This window comes from Bos indicus, chromosome X, assembly GCF_029378745.1.
Source record: "Bos indicus isolate NIAB-ARS_2022 breed Sahiwal x Tharparkar chromosome X, NIAB-ARS_B.indTharparkar_mat_pri_1.0, whole genome shotgun sequence".
NCBI lineage: Eukaryota > Metazoa > Chordata > Mammalia > Artiodactyla > Bovidae > Bos > Bos indicus.
This window is the reverse complement of record NC_091789.1, coordinates 53920056-53932173: the sequence shown is the minus strand read 5'-3', so window position 1 is coordinate 53932173 and position 12118 is coordinate 53920056. Positions and strand designations below refer to the sequence as shown.

Below are 12118 nucleotides of genomic sequence, written 5' to 3'. Positions count from 1 at the left end.
CTTGACTAAATGCCTTCAGTGGGGCTTAAAGTATGTTCATAAATAAGCAGTATGCTTTGAAGATATTATTAAGAAGACCAGAATTTCTTTTCAGTTTAATGAAGGATGACCCTGGGCATTCAAAACAACAGTCCTCATCTCTAAAGGGAAGGACACAATTCCTGGATCCCTTACCTCAAGGAATGCTTATAATAATAATCTCCTAACTGAACTCCCTACTTCTGCCCTTGTCCCCATACAATCTATCCTCAACACAGCAGCTAAAATGAGCTTTAAAAATATAAACCCAGGGAATTCTCTGGTGGTTCTGTGGTTAGGACTCCACACTTCCAAGTTCAATCCCTGGTTGCGGAACTAAGATCCTGCAAGCCTGGCAATGTGGAATAAATACACACACATATATATACACTATATTAATATATATATCCAATACAGAATTGCCACACAAACTCAGCAATTCCACTCATAGGTATCTACCCAAGAGAACTGGGAGCACGTGTCCACACAAAAAAATTGTATATAAATGTTCACAGAAGCATTATTCACAATAGCTAACAGGTGGAAACAGTCCAAATGTCTATCAACAGATGAACAGATAAAGGAAATGTGGTACAGCCATAAAACGAAATATTATTGACAACAAAAAGGAATGAAGTTTTACACATGCTACAACATAGATGAACCTTGAAAATATTATGCTAAAGTGAAATGCCAGACACAAATGGCCACATTCTGTATGATTCCATCTATAGGAAGTGTCCAGAATAGGCAAATCCACAGAAACAGAAAGCAGAATAGTTGCTGCAGAAATGGGGAGTGACTGCTTAACGGGCACAGGGTTTCTTTTTGGAGTGATGAAAATGTTCTGAAATCAGGCAGTGGTGATGGCTGCACAATATTCTGAAAGTACTAAAAGATACTGAATTGTATACTTCAAAACTGTTAAAATGATTAACCTTATGTGAATTTTACCCCAATTAAAAAAAATAATATAACATCATTCAGAGCCCTCCTTCTAACTCGGAATAAAGACAGAGTCCTGACAAGTGTCAAAATCTTACATTATCTGCTTTTCACCCAGCCTCTGTCTTTATCCCCTACCCTCTCCCCTTGTTTGTCAGTTCCAGATGACTCATACTGCCAAACACAAACCCACTTTAAGGTTGTTATACCTGCTGCTTTCTCTGCCTAGAAAGTATCTCTTTCCCCCAGATGCTCTCAGGGTTTGTGTCCTCTTTGCTTGTCTCCTCTCAAATGTCATCTTATTATTATTTATTGTTATTATCAATTATGTATAATAATTATTAATTATTATTAAGCCTTTCCCTGCACTGGCCTAGATAAAACTGCCTGCATACATACACGCTTTCCTGGTACTCCCTTTTAGACTCCTTCATTTTTCTCCACAGCACTTGTCAACATCTGACATATATTTACTTGATTATTCACTTACTGTCTGTGTCCCCCACTACCAAATCTACACTCCTCAAGCAAGGAACTTTGTTGTCGTCACCAGTATATACTATTGCCTAAAACAGTGCTCGGAAAATAGTAGGCATTCATAGACAAACAAATGAAGGAATTAATAAGAAAAGAACACAGAATGAAATAGCCAAAATCTATAACGTCTTAGGCAGGAGAGAATAAACTTTCCAAGTTATCATAACATGATATTTGAGATATCTCTATGAAAACAAACAGCAGGGGTTGAAATCCTAGGGCATGCCAGAGGTGAAACAGTGTCATTTCTTGAGAGATATATTAGCTTTATAGTCAAAAACACGCAGGGAGCTTGATTTCATTTTCACTTTAGAATCATTCTTTTTCTCTCTTTGCTCTAAAGAACAAAGAACCCAAAGCAGAACCATTCCTCTAGAGAGATAGCTTAATAGTGGTCCATGGAGAGTGTTTTCTGCTTGTATTTTTTCCTAAAGATTAATACGTACTGATCCAAAGCTGATACAAACCACTCTAGGGCAAAAAAGCAATTATTTGACATCTGTGCAGTAGAAAAATAAACTTAGAGATGGGAGTCCTGGGCTCTAACTATCTAATGATCTGAGGTAAATCACTTACCCTGCTTTCTTTTCTGCAAAAATAAGGGAGTTGAATTAGATTATTTGTGAGGCTCCATAATTTTATGAAAAATATCATTTATGGCCACTTAATCCGTTTTCATGTTTAGGATAAATGAAAGTCTTCTGGGTTCAATGAGACAAGAAGTCATAGATAGCCAGAAGCAGTGGGCTTCAGAAATTACATTATGACCAGTGATGTCAGATGTGTTCAATCAAGTTCAGAAAATAAAAGCCATTCTTATCCACAAAAGAAGGGGAGGGGCTCATCACCTAAAACAGATGAGTCACCCAACCAAGGCTGTGTGGATAAAATCATAGTACATACATACAATGACACACCATATGAGAACAAAAAGAATGAGGCAGACCCCTGCTAATGTTATATTTTTCTGTCATTTTTTTTCCATTTGCACCTTGGGCTATAACTAACATTAATAAAGTGCACGTGTTTAAGTGTTTGATTTGATGAGTTTTTTTATTTATTTTAATTGGAGGCTAATTACTTTACAATACTATGTTTTTTGCCATACATCGACATGAATCAGCTATATGTATACATTTGTGAAACCATCACCACAATTAAGCTACTGAACATGTCTATCACTCCCCAAAGTTTCCTCATGCTCCTTCATAGTCCATCTTTCCCTCCTCAGACCTGTCTTCAAGTAAGTGCTGATCTGCTGTCATTAACATTTAGCTTGATTTTTCTAGAATTTTATATAAACAGAGTCATACAGTAGGTCCTCTTTTTTTGTTTGACTTCTTTCACTCAGCATGATTATTTCAAGATTCATCCATGTTGTTGCATGTATCAGTAATCCATTCCTTTCCATTGCTGAGTAGTATTCCACTGTATAAACAAAGCAAAGTTTATCCTTTCACCTGCTGATAGACACTGGAGTTATCTCTAGGTTTTGGCAATCACAAAGCCGCTATGAACATTCATGCACAAGTCTTTGTATGGACGTATTTTTGTGTTTCTCTTGAGTAAATATCTAGAAATTTAAAGGCTGATTCACAAGGTAGGTGCATGTTTAACTGGTTAAGACACTACTAAACTCTTTTTCAAAGTGGCTTCACCATTGGACGTTCCTACCAGCACTGTATGAGAATGCCAGTTGCTCTACATCCTCATCAAAAATTGGTATGGTTGGGGATCAGGTCAAGATGGCAGAGGAGTAGGACAAAGAATTCACCTCTCCAACAAATATATAAAAAATACATGTGAAACAATTCTCACAGAATATCTACTGAATATTTTCACTGAATATCCTCACTGAATACCTACTGAAAGACCTCAGACTTCCAAAGGGCAAAAAAAATGTCCATATAACTGGACAGGACAAAGGGAAAAAGGAAGAGAGAAAGGAATCAGGACTGGGACCTGTGCCCCTGAGAGGGATCTGGGAGGGAACTGTGAAAGAGAAAAGGGTTCCACCCATAGGAAAGTTCCTTCACTGGCGAGAGATCAGCCAGGACAGAGGGGCAGCTTTAGAGCCTCAGAGCAGAGTGTAGTAACAGGTCTGCAGAGGGCAAAGCAGACAGGGACCTGCACAGACAGTGCCAATGGCATTCCCCAGCCTGAGACACTGGTCTGTTGGGGCGGGTGGGGGCTAGGTGCTGAGTATCAGGTTATAGAGGCCAGAGCTGGGGAGAAGACTGGGGTTGCCTACATAAAGACAGCCTGAGGGGGCTAGTGTGCGGTGCGCCACATAACGGTAGTACAAGAAGAAGCCTGGGCCCACCAGAGAGCCAAGGTGCCATTAGAGGGCGGTGAGCTAGGAGAGGGGTGGGCTCGCCATAGAAGCTTCTTTCCCCAACCATGTACTCTCATATTGGCAAGGCACTGCCTACAAAAGCTCCAGGTGTGGGTGCGAGCCACCACTGCCATCTCAAACCCCAGAAGAGGGCACAGTCTGCTGCTACCACTGAGGGCCCCACAACCGGGTGCCAACTGCTGTACCTGCCTTCCTGGGAGCGCACTTGCACTCTCCCTGTTAAGGGGATAACAGCCAACACACACTGAGGAAAGAGACAGCAAGCATCCAAACCAAAAACAGCCCTCATGCCAAAAAAATATTAAACACACTACGCTATGCAGGAACACTCCTGCAGATAAACAGCCCTTCTAGAATAAAGTAGATATTTGTTTCTCCTAAACTCACAAAGAGAAACATAAGCAAAATAAAGAAGCAGAGGAACCACTCCCAGTTAAAAGACCAAGAGAACTCCCCTGAAGGAACAAACAACGAAATAGATCTCTTCAGTCTAATAGACACCAAGTTCAAAAATGGGGTGATGAAAATACTGAAGGAATTAAGAAAGCATAGTAAGCATAGTGTTAGTCACTTAGTCGTGTCCAACTCTTTGCGACCCCATGGACTGTAGGCACTTGACTCCTCTGTTCATAGAATTCTCCAGGCGAGCATACTGGAGTGGGTTGCCATGCCCTTCTACAGGGGATCTTCCTGACCCAGAGATCAAACCCGGGTCTCCTGCACTGCAGGCAGATTCTTTACCATCTGAGCTCCCAGGGAAGCCCAAAGAAAGGAATTAAGAAAGATGAGTATCAAAGAATTGATGCTTTCGAATCATTTCTATGTCGAATCATTGACATAGAAAGATGCCAATGTTATATTTTCAGGAGAAGACCCCTGAGGGTCCCTTGGACAGCAAGGAGATCAAACCAGTCAATCCTAAAGGAAATCAACCCTGACTATTCATTGGAAGAACTGATGATGAAGTTCCAACACTTTGTCCACCTGGTGTGAAGAGTTGACTCACTGGAAAAGACCCTAATGCTGGGAAAGATTGAAGGCAGGAAGAGGAAGGGACAGCAGAGGATGAGATGGTTAGACAGCATCACTAACTCAATGGACATGAATTTGAGCAAACTCCGGGAGATAATGAAGGACAGAGGAGCCTGGCATGCTGCAGTCCATGGGGTCACAAAAAGTCAGACACAACTTAGCAACTGAACAACAACAATGTATACAGTATGATCCTTTTGTAAAAAGAAATTAAAATTTTAAGAATCCAACTCATATTTGTACATTGAGACAGTATGGCAGTCTATACACCAGAATTATTAATGACAATAAGAACTATCTGGGGCAGAAAAAGTAAACTTACTGGGGACTCATTTGATATATTTCTATATTGCTTTTCATCAATCATATAAAACATGATAAAATCTCATTTCTCTTCGGATGAGGGAAAGTTAGGGGGAAAAAACACAAATAAAAAGTCAAAACTTCGCCAGCAGCAACCAAATGAGGAAAGGAATAAAGCCTCAAGATATGAAGTTTGAAAAGTGAAGGCTAATAAAACAGAAGAAAGATCTAGCTTGGCAAAACATCTTCCAATGTGTACAGATCAAGTGAATGAGTAGGGAATCCTGAGGTAAGATAAAGAAAACAAAAATCCTCAAGATTTATACACCAGATATCAATGGGCACCCCAACCAAGGCAGACAAGCCTTCTGTGGGATGTCATCTCTCAGGGCACTGGTATGAACTAGAGGATGCATATAGAGCTAGATTGAGTGAGACCAGACACTTAAGACTGAGTGAGCCAGACAGGGAAGCCTGGTATGCTGCAGTCCATGGGGTTGCAAAGAGTAGGACATGACTGAGAGACTGAAAAACAACAAGACACGAGAATTTCAGGAGACTGAAACCCAGTATCCCCAAGTTATCTTTTGCCCCTCCCTTCAGTTTAGTTCAGTTGCTTAGTCGTGTCCAACTCTTTACGACCCCATGGACTGCAACATTCCAGGATTCCCTAACACCAACTCCTAGAACTTGTGCAAATTCATGTCCATCGAGTCAGTGATGCCATCCAGCCATCTCATCCTCTGTTGTCCCCTTCTCCTCCTGCCTTTAATCTTTCCCAGCATCAGGGGCTTTTCAAATGAGTCAGTTCTTCGCATCAGGTGACCAATGTATTGGAGTTTCAGCTTCAGCATCAGTCCTCCCAATGAATATTCAGGACTGATCTCCTTTAGGATGGACTGTTTGGATCTCCTTGCAGTCCAAGAGACTCTCAAGATTCTTCTCCAACACCATAGTTCAAAAGCATCAATTCTTCGCTGCTCAGCTTTCTTTATAGTCCAACTCTCACATCCATACATGACTACTGGAAAAACCATAGCTTTGACTAGACAGACCTTTGTTGGCAAAGTTATGTCTCTGCTTTTTAATATGCTGTCTATCTTGGTCACAGCTTTTCTTCCAAGGAGCAAGCATATTTTAATTTCATGGCTACAGTCACCATCTGCAGTGATTTTGGAGCCCCCCCAAAATAGTCTCTCACTGTTTACATTGTTTCCCCATCTATTTGCCATGAAGTAATGGGACCAGATGCCCTGATCTTAGTTTTCTGAATGCTGAGTTGTAATCCAGCTTTTAAATTCTCCTCTTTCACTTTTATTAAGAGGCTCTTTAGTTCTTCTATTTCTGCCATAAGGGTGGTGTCATCTGCATATCTGAGGTTACTGATATTTCTCTTGGCAATCTTGATTCCAGCTTGTGCTTCATCCAGCCCAGCATTTCACATGACACACTCTGCATATAAGTTAAATAAGCAGGGTGACAATATACAGCCTTGACATAATCCTTTACTGATTTGGAATCAGTCTGTTGCTCCATGTCCAATTCTTTTTTTTTTTTTTTTTTCCATGTCCAATTCTAACTGTTGCCTCTTAACCTGCATACAGATTTTTCAGGAGGCAAGTAAGGTGCTCTGGTATTCCCACCTCTTTAGGAATTTTCCACAGTTTGTTGTGATTCACACAGTCAAAGGCTTTGGAGTAGCCAATAAAGCCGAAGTAGATAATTTTCTGGAACTCTCTTGCTTTTTCCATGATCCAACAGATGTTGGCAATTTCAAATCTGGTTCCTCTGCCTTTTCTAAATCCAGCTTGAATGTCTGGAAGTTCTTGGTTCACGTACTGTTGAAGCCTAGCTTGGAGAATTTTGAGCATTACTTTGCTAGTACAATTGTGCAGTACTTTGAACATTCTTTGGCATTGCCTTTCTTTGGCATTGGAATGAAAACTGACCTTTTCCATTCCTATGGCCACTGCTGAGCTTTCCAAATTTGCTGGCATCATCTTTTAGGATTTGAAATAGTTCAACTGGAATTCCAACACCTCCACTAGCTTTGTTCGTAGTGATGCTTCCTAAGGCCCACTTGACTTCACATTCCAGGATGTCTGGCTCTAGGTGAGTGATCACACCATTGTGGTTATCTGGGTCATGAAGAACTTTTTTGTATAGTTCTTCTGTGTATTCTTGCCACCTCTTCCTAGTATCTTCTGCTTCTGTTAGGTCCATACCATTTCTGTCATTTATTGTGTCCATCTTTGCATGAAATGTTCCCTTGGTATCTCTATCCCTTTGTAACCCCTCCCTTGGGTTATAGAAAAGAAGTATATAAACAGCAATTCCTTTTTTCCCTAAGTATTTTATTTCATTATTTTTAATTTATTTTTAAATTAAAGTATAGTGGCTCAGACAGTAAAGAATCTGCCTGCAATGCAGAAGACTCAGATTCAATCCCTGGATCAGGAAGATCCCCTAGAGAAGGAAATGGCTACCCACTCCAGTATTCTTGCCTGGAGAATTCTATGGACAGAGGAGCCTGGCAGGCTACAGTCCATGGGGTCACAGAGTCAGACACGACTGAGGGACTAACATGTCCACATAAAAACTCATTACAAATGTTCATAATAGCATTGGTCCAAAAAGTGGAAAGAACCCAAACATCTATCAACAGATGAATGGATAAACAAATGGGGGTATTTACATATAATGGAATATTATTTGGCAATAAAAAGAAATGAAGTACTGATACATGCTTCAACATGGATGAACCTTGAAAACATTATGTTAAGTGAGACAAAACAGTCACAAAGGACCACATATTTTATGATTCTATTTAAATACAATGTCCAACACAGAAATTAAAAGTAGATCAGAGACTGTTTAGGGATGGGGAATGATATGGAGGTGGGTGGGGGGCAGTGATAGCTAAAGGGTACAAGGGTTTGTTTTTAAGGTAATAAAAAGTTATAAAATCAATCGAGGTGGTGGTTGCACAATTCTGTAAAATCTACGTCATTGTACACTAGTAATGGGTGAATTACATGGTCTGAATTATAGCTTGATAAGGCTGTTACCAGAAAGATACTACACAAAAATGACTAACTGCTCGGTGGTTTTCATAATATTTTTTCTTAAGTTTAGAGGGATATTAATGATTAATATCCTTTACAGTAAAGAAACATTCATCTGAAGATTAGTGATTCCTGCATTTTATTTCAGTGTTTATTCTGTTAAATTCAAGTATAATGAACCAAAGCTTTTAATTTAATATATTATGATCCAATATTATAAAAGTTTTTTTGATTTATCCATCCACCCATCCCTTTATCTATACATATGCAAAAAACATATCTGAAATAACTTCATATAATATGAATACTGGGGTAGTAAGGTTTTGGGTGATTTGTTGTTTTCTTTATTGTTTTCTATACTGGTTAAATGTTTAATAATGAGTTTGTGTTATTTGTATTTTGTCTTCAAATTGTTCTTATTAAAAAAAAAGTAAATATACCAAAATGTTAATGTTTATATGTAGGTTACAGGATTAGGAATTTTTTTTCTTCCTTGTTTACTCTTTTCTGTACTTTCCAAATTTTCCAACAATGAATATCTATTATTTTATAAATAGAAGTTAAAAAATAAAACAATTAGAGGCATGTATAGTCTTTTCTTTAAATGATTGCTTGGTTCTTACCTGGGCTCCTTCTGTTGCTCCTGAATGATCTTTCTTCCTGGCCAGATATCACCCAATTGTGACTGATGAAGGAGAGACTGTTCCACTGTCTCTCTTTTATTCACTTCAAGACAAACAAAAGCATGGCATATGGGTGATGATGGGGGGGATGTGGGGGAAGGGGAACACAGCATGCTTACAGAAAGGATGGCAACATAGTCTTTATGTTGCCCACAAATGGGTTGAGCCCACGGAATGAAGGAAGACACACCACCTGTAAGAATACACTTAGATTCCACACCAGAGGGTCTATGACTGAAGTCAAGCACCTCAAGGAACCATATCCCAACAGGTCTGGTACCTGCAGGTTTGCGGCGCAGGGACATCCTGATTATCTCACTGCCGGTGTGGTAAGCAAAGCGATTCACTTTCTGGTCATAAAACCAGTCTCCAGTTGCTTTCTTCAGCTCTCTGGGAAGGAATAAAAGAAAACAAGAAATGGATTTTTTAAAAATGGCCCTTGACATTCAACTAATAAAGGACAAAGGGAGAAATGCTAACCACAACTGGGGCCCTCTTTCTTCTCTCAACTCTAAGTAACACTCACATTTCCTTGGCGCACACCTTGCACCTCCAGGTACCATTGCTTTCCTGAACGCGGCAGTCCCGACACACCAGATGATTACAACTCCAACAAGTGTTGGTCTTGGGAGTCAAACGGCCCAGGGTCTCCTGGCACCGGGCGCAGGTCCGATTGCTATAGCGCTGGCTGCCCCTTTTGGCCCCTTTCCTTTTTATCTCCAGTAAATCATTCTTCAGTCGCCTGCCAATACCCAAAAGAGAAGCACAAGTGATTTGGAGGCTGCATGGGCTGGATAGAGATGGGTTGAGAGGTGGAGACAGTGACTATTTAGTTCTGTGAAAGCAACAGAGCCCAACCTGACCCAGTGAGGAGTTGTAAACCTCATACACAAGTTCCTCTGAAAGTTAGATAAGAAGTATAAGGAAAAGTCCAGTTATCATTGGTTAAAGGCCTGGGAACATGATTTTTCTGGGACTCTTACCTAATCCTTTTCTCATCTGCTTTTCGGAGTTCCTCATCTCTTTGTAGAACACTGAGGATCAAATCCCTTTCCACCTCAGACAGAAAAGAGAGATCAAGTATCTCCGACATGACTTGTCCTAGTTTTTCCTTCTACTCTTCTTTCTTCAAATCTACCAGGCCACCAGATTTGCCTGAAATAAGATAAAAACTAATTTTGCACAGATAACTATTTCCCCCTTGAGCAGGCTCAACAGACAACACAGCCCATGTGACCAACGCGCCATTCCCACTTCCAGGCAACTCCTACCCTGAAAATGAAGAGACTAAGTTTTCAAGAAGAAAAATTTATTCATGACTCTGGCAAACAGTTGGGTCTTTCAACATAAGCATCTTAGTCTGGAAAGAGGACACAACAGCTGAGTCAAATTCTCCTTCTACCAAGTGGATCCTCAATTATCTAATTTTCAATACTTTTAATGTTCTCAAGTCACAAATCTATTAAGTCAAATAATCAGATAGCTGATCTCTGTAGTGGAGAAAAGCACACAGGGACCTCTGCCAGTTGAAGCCTATTTCCTTCCAAACCTTTCCTGACCAGAGTCCTGGATTCAGTCAGCTTTCTGCTACACTTCAAAATGCCCATCACCTACTCTATCTCCCAAAGTTCTTATTGCTAACACTACCTCAAGAATATCTTCACCTATTTCACCCACATTTGTTGAGAACCCACTCTGACAGGCGTTGTGCAAAGTGCTACAGATACAAAGATGAGTGAGGCACAGTTCCTGTGCTGAAGAAGATCACAAAGGAGAAAGGTACACACAAACACAGTACAGTGTACTAAGCACTCTTGCTAAGTCGCTTCAGTCATGTCCGACTCTGTGCGACCCCATAGATGGCAGCCCACCAGGCTCCCCACCCCTGGGATCCTCCAGGTAAGAACACTGGAGTGGGTTGCCATTTCTTTCTCCAATGCATGAAAGTGAAAAGTCAAAGTGAAGTCGCTCAGTCGTGTCTGACTCTTAGAGGGATAATAAATTGTTGTGGGAACTTAGAGAAGGGAGTAATTTGTTCTATCTTGCCTAGAGAGGGAAGAGACAGAACTACATACATGTGGAAGGTTTTATAGAACAGGTGGATTTTGCCTTATAGAACAGAGTATATGTTTGTTCGTTGCGGAGAATGGTAGGAAATATAGCTGGAAACCTGATTATGTAATTCTCAAATACTCTTAAAAACTAAGAATTTGTAAATTGATGACACAGCGAATAAAAATCCATCAAACACCTTTGTTGCTGCTTTGTTTTTGATATTGGGAAGTCACATACTCAAATTTGTTTTACAAAGATCACTCTAGCTATAGTATGAAAGGCTGGTTCAAAAGACAAATTGAAGTACTATAACACATCGTTGTTCAGTTGCTCAATCAAGTCTGACTCTTTGCGACCCCATGGACTGCAGCATGCCAGACTTCCCTATCCTTCACCAACTTCAGGAGTTTGCTCTAACTCATGTCCATCGAGTCAGTGATTCCATCCAAACATCTCTTCCTCTGTCATCCCCTTCTCCTGCCTTCAATCTTTCCCAGCATCAGGGTCTTTTACAATGAGTCAGTTCTTTGCATCAGGTGGCCAAATTATTCAAGCTTCAGATTCAATAACACATTATAAAATGTGCATACTCCAAAAGCAAGCAATACCACATCTAAGAATCTAGCTAATAGAAATATTCACATAAATGTGTATGCAAGGTGTATGTACAAGAAGGTTATTGTAGTATTATTTGTAAGAGCAAAAACAAGTTCTTTAACAAAGAAATCATTAAACAAAATAATATTTCCATATGATGGCATACTACGCATCCATTTTTAAAATGTGGTAGATCTGTATGAAAATAGATCTTGAGTGAAAAATAAGAGTCATTTTAGGACTATACTTGAATGATCTGTTTGCTAAAGTATCTATCTATACATTTGTATATGCAAAGAAAAAAGTTTAGAACAAAACCCATTATCATTGGTTCCTCCTGAGAAGCAGAACTGAGGGGGGCAACTTTTACTTTTTATTTTATACAGCTCTGATTTTTTTTACACATAAGTTTTACTTTTAAATTTCAAGAAAGAAAACATTCAAAGAAGACAGATTACTGGACAAAAAGACAACCTAAGTTTATTTAACTATGCTTTTAACCAACTGGGCAAAGTCACTGTATCTCT

The 12118-nt window shown here is 39.8% G+C and overlaps 1 protein-coding gene across 7 annotated transcripts in view; it reads right to left on the bottom strand.

Annotated features, from left to right (window-relative positions):
- The window catches only part of SYTL4 (synaptotagmin like 4), a 97482-nt gene that overhangs the window by 25598 nt on the left and 59766 nt on the right, over window positions 1–12118 (bottom strand). For all 7 annotated transcript variants that reach the window (XM_070783737.1, XM_070783736.1, XM_070783738.1 and 4 more), the window contains 4 exons: window positions 9923–10094; window positions 9466–9681; window positions 9220–9329; window positions 8880–8982 (listed from right to left, as the gene is read on the bottom strand). In XM_070783737.1, coding sequence (XP_070639838.1) covers window positions 8880–8982; window positions 9220–9329; window positions 9466–9681; window positions 9923–10032 — 539 coding nt within the window. In that variant the 5' untranslated portion in view covers window positions 10033–10094. The remainder of the gene's footprint in view (window positions 1–8879; window positions 8983–9219; window positions 9330–9465; window positions 9682–9922; window positions 10095–12118) is intronic.